The following is a 12,112-nucleotide window of genomic DNA, read 5'->3' as shown; positions in this document are numbered from 1 at the left end:
AGTGTCGGCACAGACTAGAAGGGCTGAGATGGCCTGTTTCCGTGCTGTAATTGTTATATGGTTATATGGTCTTTGGACTGTGGGAGGAAACCTATGTGGTTAATGGGGAAGAACATACAAACCTCTTACGGACAGCACTGGAATTGAACTCTGAACTCTAGAATGCCTGAGCTGTAATAGTGTCACACTAACTGTGATGCTACCGTGATGCAATCACACTTAAGTCATCAACCATGCTAGGTGGAAATTTCCATTCCTGTGACCAGGCTTCATTTGGATGCATTCCAATTCAAGAGAAGTGTCTAACCCCCAAGGAACTTTTATTATTAATACACTCACACATGTATCTTGGAAAAAAGCTACTTTTATTATTTCTTAATATATTTTTATTAACAGGTAGCAATTTTGAAGGCTCATTTCTATATATATATATATATATATATACACCAGTTACGCAGCAAAGGCAATTGAAGAAATAGGCTTCTACACCTGATAATAGGGCAGGACATCGTGAGATGCCAACGAGCTGTGTGCAGCAGAGTTTGGTAGGGCTCTCTACAGTCGACACTGAGGTTTTAAGGAAGTGGAGAATGATTCAGAATTTTCCCACCTCAAAGCAAATCCTTGCGATAATTATGTATTTATTTACTTTTTAAATTAACGCATGTTCACTCCTCCAGACATACATTGACAATAAAACTTTGCAGGTGATCATAACTTGCTTCTTGTAATGCTTCTGCACAATGCGATTTAATACCAAGACCCACAGAGAAGCAGCTTCAAGGTGCTGTTCAGGATATCGAATCTCTAACTTTATTTCAGTTAATTTTAATTAACTCAGATTTAACTTTATCTCGATGGATTTGCTTTGAGAACAGGCAGCTTTTAATTACTTAAACCTACAATAGGAGTATACAAAATATAATAAGGCAAAAAATACGTGCTATAAGTAATCTTTATAGACGGCGTTCAGCATAGAGACTGAAGCAAACTCTCCCCCCCAACCACCCGTCCCCTTACAAAAATAACTGCAGCTGTATTACTCATCAATTTCCTGAGAGACTTGGTACAGTCTTCTTCTCAGTTCCTGTTAAAACGTGTAATCTTTTTCTTCAAGATGAAAAAGCACCAGAAAAGCTATTCTTCACGTGATCAGATTCTTGACTGTTTGCTGAAGTGTGTGTGTGCATGTCTGTGCGTCGCCAATGGGAAGGCAGGTGCACCACCACACTTCTCTCTCTCCAACAAATGCAACTGCCTCAGAAGAAATTGGACGGTTGCGTTTTTCTACTATCCCACCATCCCCGACGACCACTTAGACCAGAAGCCAGTGGATTTGCAGCACAGACACATCACAGTGCCAGGGGCTGGTGGTGGATGGTAAGGGGCAAAAATAAGCTCTTGCTCCGCTGCTAATTCAGACCTAGCTGGAAAGTGCTCTCATATTTGACAGTGGCAAATTCACGCTCTCTAGTCATCTCAAAGGACCATTCCTTGAACAGATCTTGCTACCTTTATAAAGTCTAGTGCATCCAAAGGACGGCACAGGATGCTGCAGTCACCGAGATGCCGTTCCTTAAGCAGTGCCTGGTGTCGGGCCAGATGAGCAAAGCATCGGCTTCAGTACATTTTTGGTAGCACCCATTCCACCAATTTTACAGCATAATAGTGTGGCATTGATATTGCATAGAGGATAGTTCTCATTCCTAGTTATTTACAAGGGCTTTCCAGTCTGAACAAACTGGAGAAAGAGAATCACCAGGTCAGCTTAGTTTGGGTAACTGGAATTAGTCTTGCCAACAGTACATACCTTTCCCGAAGTACTAGAACTATTTGGCTAGAGAGGTGTGAATGGGAAACACACCATTAAATTATAATATCTCAGATAGTTTGCAAAGACACAGGAGCTGGGTTAGATGCAGTTAACACCTGCAATTTTTCCTCACACCTAGCAAAGATATCTCCCTCGGAAGATTCCCCAAATATTCGCTTCATTTCGCAAAGCAGTCATACTGTGGCCGCGGCAAAAGAAGAATTGATCATTTCTGTTTTGTAGTATACTCATCAATGCCAGCTAAGAAAGAGTTGCTCTATGTCAGAACTTCTTATGCATATAAATCTAAGCAATTTGCCTCCAATATTAATTGTGAAAACAAAGTCTCAAACAGAGACTCTACTGAACCTTGTTCCTCCGTCCCACCTCTTTACTGCTGCCCCCTCTTAATGCAAAATGATCCTCAATAGATCATTTTGCACCAAGAATGTCATTATTTTATATCTGGTGCGCTACTTGCATGTCATTCCAACAAGCACTCAGTCAGGAAGAATGAATTATTTGGTCGATGCCTTGTTCTTCATCTTCTCACTGACCGACTGGAGAATGCTAGGATTCTGCTCCATAATCTGCACTAGCAAGAGGTCGATATACTCCTCCAGATCTCGCACGTGCTCTTCCTTCTTCTGCAGCTCCGATTCCTGCTGCAGGATCTTTTTGATGAGCTCGTCATGTGTGAGGTGGTAGTAGTGCTCTGCGGGGTCCACCACCTTACATTCCTGCAATTAGAAGAAAACGTTACAAACAGGTTCAAACGTTTATTATCAAACTGTTCATGCAGTACACAACTCTGAGATTCGTCTTCTCCAGACAGCCACGAAACAAAGGAAACCATGAAAGCAGTTTCAAGTAAGACATCAACCCCACCACTTGCACAAAAAAAACAAATCACGTAAATGGCAACAAGAACATCAAACCCCCACCCCCACGCACAAATAACTACCAGAATTATCCAGCCCAGCACTGCATGTGGCCTCCTGTGTCTTTGTATCATGCAACAAGGTCTGTTCAAACTGAGATATTATAATACATTGAAATGTTTTTCATTTACAATTCTCTAGCTAAACTGTTCTAGTACTTCAGAGGAAGGTATCTATCAATCACAATATTTCATTGCAGTGTCCCAAACTAATGTTCTTCTTCATGAGTATTAATTTGTCTCAGTATGACATTCCACCAATAGAATATAGAAGCAACTTCCCTCTCCCCAAAAACATCAAGTAGTTAAAGTCAGATTCAAATTCAGATTTATCACGTGTACACAAATACATTCAATGAATCGCATTGTTTGTGTTAACAACCTAAGGATATGCTGGGGGCAGCCCACAAGTGTCCCCACATATTCCAGTGTGCCAACATAGCATCCCTCAGCAGAACAACACAGAACACAACTGCAACGCAAGCCCTTTCTTCCCAGAAATCAAACAGCATGTTGGTGTTAAATGCAAAAAGTCTAGAATTTAAAAAGAGGGGTTGATTTGTTTCAGTTCTACATAGTGAGGCCACACTGGAATACAGTGCATGGTTTTGGTTCTTGTAACTGTATTAAAGAATCTAGTTAAAGATTAATGATTAACTTTATTTGTCACAAGTACATTGAAACATACAGTGACCCACACAGCCTGAGAATGTGTTGGGAGAAGCTCAGTGTTGTTGTGCCTCGGGGGCTAACACAGCACACCCACAACTTACTAACCCTTTCCTGTTCGTCTTTGGAACGTGGGAGGAAACCAGCGCACACGGACGAAACTTACATGATCACGGAGACAACGTACAAAATCCTTACAGACAGTGGTGAGAATGGAACTGTTATGTTTCATAACTTTAAGACATAAAACTAATGGAAAGAAAGATCTGGAGCCAGGGATAACTGGAGTGCTCAGTGCTCTTGCATTAGTGAAGTACACCCTTATGGTATGGTTACATTCATGTATTTTACATATAACCCACAATAAATTATTTAAATAAAGAATGCTTAATCAAACAATACGTTCAAAATGTTACTCAAATATTAAATCCACAACAGGAACTCTGATCCTACAGCTGGCCCTGCGAAGCAATGCTTTAGCCACCGCTACGGTAGTGACAATCGCTGGCTGCCCAGCACAATACTCGCTGATTTGATTTGATGCAAAACCAACGCATTTCACTGTATGTTTTGTGGCACATGTCACAAAAAAGCTAATCTTTAATCTTTAAAGCATTACAGTAACTGCCACATTACCATGCTGCCCCCCAGTAGCAATGAAGGCAGTCCTAAGGAGGTCCACAGGCTAATTCCTGCAATTTGACAGAGGCCGATCTTTTGAGTTTGTATTCTCTGGAGTTTAGAAGAATGAAGGGTGACCTAACTAAAACATGGAAAATCCTAAGGGACTTCACAGGATCATTGCTGAAATGATATCATCAGAGAGAGAGGGTCATAAACAAAGGGAGGAAGTGACAAAATAAAGGGTTGGACAATTGAAATGAGGGGCCACGAAGTTTCTCCTCTCAGGGAGAGAACTCTCTTTGCCCGAGGTAGGGATTGGCAGATCATTACATGTGGTTACAATGGGGAGACATAAATGATTGAAAGATTGAGGAATTAAGGGTTATAGGAAACTGGCAAGGAAGAAGCATTGAGGCCAACATGGACTTATTAAACGGTCAGACAGCACGGTCTCACTGGACGGTGGGACAGCATGGACTCAGTGAGGAGCAGAGGGGTCAAGTGGCCTACTCCTGTTGTTGTGTTCCTGTGTCCTCAACTTGAGGGGTTCCTTAAGGTTGTCATAGTCTGGGGCAGAGGTGTGGTCTGGGGGTGGTGGGGATGAACTCCCACTACCTATTCAATAATCCTAACAGCATGCTTGTCATGTGACAGTAATAAACCAACTTCGTTAAAATAGTTCTACTTCACATCCACTTTTGAGATCTTGATATCACTGGCAAGGAGCACTCCTGAAATTTCTCAAATTAGTGATGACTGCAGGAACTCTCAGTTCTTCATGCAGAACCTTTCTTTTTACACCATGGAGTTTGAAGAGATGTGGTTTGTCACCTAAAACACTCAAAAAAATTGTACAGATGACAGGCTGTATGTGGCCTACTACTCAGGACCGAAAGCTGTAAATCACGGGTACTAGCCTCCAAGACATCTTCACGGAACAGTTAAGGACCCCCATCACTCAGGACGTCCCTTCTTCTCGGTTACAGGAGCCTGAAGACACACACTCAACAATTCAGCAACAGCTTCTTCCCCTCCGCCATCAGATTCCTAAGTGGACACTGAACCCATGAACACTACACTATTTTAAAATTATATTAAATGTACATTAAACATATATATGAAATATATATATAATACACACACACATACTGGAATTCATTTTGTATTTTCTATATTATCATGTATTGCATTGCACCTCTGCCGCCAAGTTGGCAAATTTCACAACACATCCTGCTGACATGAAACCTGACTCTGATTCAGAAAACATACTCAGTGGCCACTTTATTAGGTACCCCTGTACACCTGCTCATTAAAGCAAATATCTAAACCACCAATCATGTGGCAGCAACTCAACGTAGAAAAGTGCAGACATGGTCAAGAGGTTCAGCTGTTGTTTGGACAAACATCAGAATGGGGAGAGATGTGATCTAGGTGACTTTGACTGTGGAATTGGTGCCAGACAAGAGTATCTCAGGTCTCCTGAAATTTTAATCCATGACAGTCTCTGGAGCAGTGGTCCCCAGCCCGGGATCCATGGACCCCTTGCTTAATGGTATTGGTCCATGGCACAGAAAAGGTTGGGAACCCTTGCTCTGAAGTTTACAGATAACGGTGAGAAAAACAAAACACAGAAAAGGTTGGGAACCCCTGCTCTAGAGTTTACAGATAACGGTGAGAAAAACAAAACAAATATCCAGTGAACAGTAGTTCCTCGGGCAAAGAAAAACCTTGTTAATGAGGGAGGTCAGAGGAGAATGGCCAGACTGGTTCAAATTGACAGGAAGGCAACAATAACTCAATCATTCATTACAACAGTGGTGTGCAGAAGAGAATCTCTGAAGGCACAACACGTTGAACGTTGAAGTGGATGGCTACTGCAGCAGAAGACCATGAACACACACGCAGTGGCTCCTTTATTAGATACGGAAGCACCACTGAGTGTACTTCCCACATTCATCACCGTTGACATTTAACACAAGAAGGATGAAACTCGTTTTGTCCACTAACCTTTACTTCCTCCCGATCCTCCTGCCCAGCCACAGGTAACTTGGCAGGGCTGCTATTCCCAGTGGTCACGATCTTCAGTTTCTCCAGCCCACTGGACAGTGTGTTGCTGATACACGATCGGCCAGATTTCTTCTCTGTCACCTCGAGGGTCGTGGCAGTGATTGGCTTCACGGGGTGAGGGCTGGTGGGAGAACAAAGAGAAGATCACTCACGTAAATGTGCTGCCACTCCACATGTTGACAACCTGTCCAATTTTATCTCCTGGAGTGGAGAAGGCCGAGGGAAAACCGTGTAAAGTTTTATAAGATCATGAGGGGCGTAGATAAGGTGAACAGTCTTTTGCCCAGGGTAAGGGATTCTGAAACTAGATGGCATACATCAAAAGTGAGAGGGGGAAGATCTAATAGGTCCTTGAAGGGTAACTTCTTTGACACAGGGTAGGAATTGAGTATATCAAATAAAGAGGCTGCATAGCATCCACGCCAGGACCACCAGACTCAAACCAGTTACTTTCCCCAAGTAGTAAGGCTGATCAACACCTCCACCCGCTAACCCACCCCTCCACACCCCCAATCAACAAGACTTTATCATTTCCTGTCAGTCACCTTATGTACAGACACTCCTGTGTCTAGTATCACCTTAGAACAGAGATGAGGAGGAATTTCTTTAGCCAGAAGGTAGAGAATCTGTGAAATTCATTGCCACAGGTGGCTGTGGAGGCCAAGCCATTGGGTATATTTAAAGCAGAGTTCGACAGATTCTTGACTAGTCAGGGCATCAAAGGTTATGGGGCAAAGGCAGGAGAATGGGGTTGAGAGAGTTAATAGATCAACCATGATGGATGGCGGAGCAGACTCGATGGGCCGAATGCCCTAATTCTGCTCCTATGTCTTATGGTCATTATGTACATACAATCAGTCTTTGTACATAAACTAATCTTAAGTATTTATATTCATAGTGTTCTTTATGCTTAGTGGTTTTATAATACTGCATCATTTCCCGAGTAACACTCATTCACTCTTCTTTACTCTAGTATGCTGAAGAAGAACAATTTTGAATCTTGAATCAGAGAAAGTGGTGGAGGTGGGTACACTTGTAACATTTAAAGTCATTCAGACAGATACACGGCTACGAAAGGTCTAGAGGGCCATGAGGCAAACGTGGGCAAATGGGGGCAGCTCAATTGGGCAACTTCGTTTGTACGGAAGAGATGGTCAGAGCTCTACGGCTCTAAAAGTGTTATTTATTTCTTGGTTTATTGAGATACAGCACAGAACAAGCTCTACCTATCCCCTTTGCTCTATGTACACCATGGAATAGTTTCTCTCTATCCATTTGATCCAGAGCCCACTATGTTTTCAACATCCCTGTCATCTCTCTTCTTAACTTTCCTGAACACTCTCAGTACTGCCTGCCTATAGAACATAGAACATTACAGCACAGTACAGGCCCTTCGGCCCACAATGTTGTGCCAACCTTTTAGTCTACTTCAAAATTAATCTAACCCTTCACTCCTACATATCCCTCCATTTTTCTATCACCCATGCGCTTATCTAAGAGTCTCTTAGATGATGTATCCACCTCTCCTACCACCCCTGGCAGCATGTCCCACACACTCACTACTCTCTGACATTTCCCCTCCTATGAAAATTTCCCTGTAAAGATATTGGGCAAAGATACTTCAGAGGGAAGTAAGTATTCACAGGCAGGAAAGACCTTATTCCTGCATTCCTTATGGAATTACTGAGTTTGAGAGTTAACGTACATCAAATTGTACACAACTCATTTTGGAAAATCATAAGCAGAATAGGAGAAGATGAACTAAGTTAGGCATTGAGAAATAACTCTTCTGAAAGACAAGAGTACAAAGCACAAATTAGTTTAGATATCATCTATTCGAGGATCAGACAAGGCAACCTGTTCTAGGGTTGGTGGACTGTGCATGTAGGAACAGGACTTGAGTTGCTGTTGTTACACGGCATGTTCTGTTTTTTGGTGTTCTCTGCTGTTGGGGGCAGGATAAGTTGGTCCCGGAATGCATGGGGACACTTGCGAGCTACCCCAGCAATCTTTGAATGTGTCAGTTGTTAATGCAAATGACATAATCCACTGTATGTTTCGATGTATGTGTGATAACTAAATCTGACTCTGAATCTATGTGGATTTTTGTTGAAAACAGCAAATGCATCCCATTGAGCCTAATTGGTTTGCTCTGCCATTACTGGCATCACACATTCCATCAGCCCTCATGGACTCAGCTTGCTTCTTATTAAACACACCATGTCTTCTGAACAGCCTGTTTCATGCTAGGAAGCTCATTACAAATCCAAATCAGACCCAGATCCGTGACAGTTGGAACTGGAGGGAATCTCTGGGATTTCCCTCAGGACAAGACCTTGCTGCCCAGGGTGACACTGGTTGTTTTCCTTGGGGACATTCCCTGAGGATCAAACATTAATTTTTCTTCCAATGTGTAAGTTGTCAATCCTACAGACCTGTTACTGGGGAAAAACTGGCCCCAGAGAAATGTAGTGAGGAGGTAAAGTGTGTGTACAACACAAAGTGTAAGGAGGTGGCCTGCCTACCACTGGGAAATTGCCATTCTACACTGCCATCATCGTCACATCAGCCATTACTGCCTGGTTTGGTACAGCTTTCTCCCACAGTGTACCAAAACTATAGTGAACTGTCAGGACAGCAGGAAAGGACATTGGCTGTACAGTAGTCTACATTGCTACAGAACTTCTACATGTCAAGGACAAAAAAAAGGCAGGAATAATCACTGCGGCCACTAACCGCCCTGCAAACCCTTTTTTCCAAAAGCTCTCTTCTGGAATGGAAAGCTCTATAGGGCTATGAAAACAAAAACAAACTTACCATCTTAAAAGTTTCTTCACCCCAGCAGTTAAACTGATCAATCATTCTAGTTAGCCCCCAACCCCTTTTCTCATCAAAGAAGAGATACAGGAGCCTGAAGACGCACACTCAACATTTTAGGAACAGCTTCTTCACGTCCACCATCAGAATTCCAATGGACATTGCACACTATCTCACTATTGTTCTTTTTTTTGGCTTGCTTTTTGCATACATTTCTTATTGCAATTTATAGATTTTTTATTATGTTTTGCAATGTACTGCTACCGCATAATTAATTTTATGACATGTGCCAGAGTTATTAAACCTGATTCTCTTTTATCCCAGTCACTGCACTGGTAACATGCTAAACCACTTTTTATAATGCTGTTTACACTGTAAATACATATGTGTGTGTGTATGAATACATAAATATACACATACATATGAACATTTTATTCTAGATCTGTACTTCAACCTCAAATTTTATTTTAAAGTAATTCTTCATTCTGTATAATCATTGAATGTTGTTATTTTTGTTCCATGTCATGCCCTAACCAAAACACCAGAGCAATATCTATATACCCATATGTAAAAACAGACACACACATTTTATTTATATATATATATATATATATAACAACCCAAGTTTGTCCAACCTCTCCTTATAGCATGTGCCCTCTAATCCTGGTGTGAACCTCTTCTTCAGCCTCAGCATCCTTCCTATACTGGGCAACTGGAACTGAGTAAGACCAGGTCTGCAGGTCATGCTGCACTTTGGTTCATTAGAGATACAGCACGGTAACAGGCCCTAATGCCCAATGAGACCACGCCACCCATGTGGCTAATTAACCTACTAACCCGTACAATTAACCCATCCAGAGTGGGGACTGCAGGCACACATGGAGCTAAACCTCAGAAAGTAGGTGGTGGTATTCCCTGTGTTTGCTGATTCTCTTTTCTTGATTGGTGAAATGTGCTGCCTGCATCCAAGGATGCGCCCGGGAGGCCTATAAGTGTTGCCATGGTTCCAGTGCCAACATAGCATTCCCAAACTTACCCCGTATGCGTTTGGACTGTGGGAGGAAACCAGAGCACCCTGAGGAAACCCACGAGGTCACGGGGAAAACGTACAAACTCCTCACAGACAGCGGCGGGAATTTTAACACTTTACAGCGCTGTAAAGTGTTATGCTAACCCGCTACACTATGGAGCTGCCCCATATAGTCACCACTCCTGTGCTGTTAAATTCCCTCATCACACAGTTGTGGGAGGCAGCACACTCACTCCCTCTCTAACCAGCATTACATCCCACACAGCAGGGCACCCCAGCACCCAACAAGATGCAGATCTATTACATTTACCGGTACAGCTTGGGGTAGGCCCTCCCGCCCTTTGAGCCATGACAACCTAGCAACAGCACAACCCTGATTAACTCTAACCTAACCCTAGCCATTTCCACCCTGAGAAAAATATCAGTGGCTGACCACTCTATCTATGCCTTTTATTCTCTTGTACATCTCTATTTCAGCTCTCATCATCTTTTGCTCCAAAGAGAAAAGTCCTAGCTCACTCAACCCAGTTACGCTCACGAGACCACTTAGTGAGAGGACTAATGTGTGTGTCTTTGGGATGTGGGAGGGAACTGGAGCACCCGCAGGAAACCCATGCAGTCACAAGGAGAACATACAAACTCCTCATGGACTGTGGCGGGAATTCTTCAGAGATTGCTGGCACTGTAATAGTGTTAAGCTAACCACTGTACCACCCTGCCACTCTGGTTTCAGGGGCCGAAGCCAGGAGACTGGACCTGATCAACCACTTTCAGCCCCTTAATAGCATCCTGGTATAGAGGGATTTTGGAGTCCTGATCCAACATTCACTGAGAGTGTCTATGCAATCAGAAATGATAGTAAATAAGGCCTATGATAATGGTTCCCTCTGCTAGCCTTCAGGTCATCCTTGGCCAAGCCCATCCCCCCACCCGATCAGGGTCACAGAAGCCACGGGAGCAGATGGTGGACGGTCGAATGAGCGGCTGGTGCAAATCACAATTCCTGGTTATGTGACCACTGACACCAGGCAGACGATCTCTGAAGAGTATTGATAATGGTTGGGGTCACCCGTCTTGTAAAGACACTGCCCAGAAGAAGGCAATGGCAAACTACTTCTGTAGAAAAATTTACCAGGAACAATCTGGGTCATGGAAAGACCAAGATCCCCCCAGGTCATACGACACGGCACATAATGAACAAATGAGTAGGCAGTGCAAACAAAGGAGCAAAATCATGAGGTAATGTTTGTGGGTTCATGGACCATTCAGAACTCTGATGGCGGAGGGGAAGAAGCTGTTGAGTGTGTGGATGGGGCATTTGGAATATTGTGTAGATTTCTGGCCACCCCATGAAAGGAAGGACCTGGAGACCGTAGAGAGGGTGCAGGAGTCATTCACGAGGATTCTGCCTGGGCTAGGGTGTGCGAGCTATAAGGAGGCATTGGACAAACTTGTGTTGTGCTTCCCTAGAGCACTGAAGGCTGAGGGGAGACCTCGTAGTTTTTTTAAGTTCTGAGAAGCAGACATACAGCAAGGTGTCAGAACGGTTTCCCCCGGCTGGCAATGGCAGGCACCAGAGGAGATGCTTTTAAGGTCGGGGTGGGGAAGTTAATAGGCAAGGTGAGGGGCAAGTATTTTTTACACAGAGAGTGACAGGTGCCAGGAGTGGGTTACTGGGGTACGAGTGGAAGCAGTCAGTGTTGTGGAGTTTAAGAGGCTTTTATACAGACACGTGAACATGACAGGAATGGAGCGATGTGGTTAACACTCGGGAGAAGGACATTTAGTATAAACAGACATTAATCAAAGATATAAACGCACAACAGTTTGCGCTGAATGGCCCGTCCAGCAGTTAGAATGACGTTCTACAGCACCAGCTGTAAGACTGGGGTTCAATTCCTGCCGCTGGAGTTGGTACATTCTCCCTGTGACTGTGCGAGTTTCTTCCCACACTCTAAAGACATACAGGGCGAGGGTTAGTAAGTTGTGGGCAAGCTACGTTGATGCCAGGAACACGGCAACACTTGCGGGCTGCCCCCAGCACATTCCCTGGCCGTGCAGGTCGCTGACGCAAAGGTGACGCGTGTCACCGTATGCTTCAATGTGTGCGTGACAAATTAAGAGAGTCCACAGTGCTGTACGTTCACCATTA

The 12,112-nt window shown here is 43.5% G+C and overlaps 1 protein-coding gene across 3 annotated transcripts in view; it reads right to left on the bottom strand.

Moving 5' to 3' along the window:
- Positions 1–346: 346 nt before the first annotated feature.
- The window catches only part of LOC132391966 (rab11 family-interacting protein 1-like), a 102,882-nt gene continuing 91,116 nt past the window's right edge, over positions 347–12,112 (bottom strand). For all 3 annotated transcript variants that reach the window (XM_059965792.1, XM_059965795.1, XM_059965794.1), the window contains exons 5-6: positions 6,054–6,234; positions 347–2,553 (exon numbers count right to left, since the gene is read on the bottom strand). In XM_059965792.1, the coding sequence (XP_059821775.1) occupies positions 2,332–2,553; positions 6,054–6,234 (403 nt within the window). In that variant the 3' untranslated portion in view covers positions 347–2,331. The remainder of the gene's footprint in view (positions 2,554–6,053; positions 6,235–12,112) is intronic.

The sequence above is a fragment of the Hypanus sabinus genome, chromosome 3, assembly GCF_030144855.1.
Source record: "Hypanus sabinus isolate sHypSab1 chromosome 3, sHypSab1.hap1, whole genome shotgun sequence".
Lineage (NCBI taxonomy): Eukaryota > Metazoa > Chordata > Chondrichthyes > Myliobatiformes > Dasyatidae > Hypanus > Hypanus sabinus.
The sequence above is the reverse complement of the archived record's forward strand: the minus strand, read 5'-3'. Positions and strand labels throughout refer to the sequence as shown.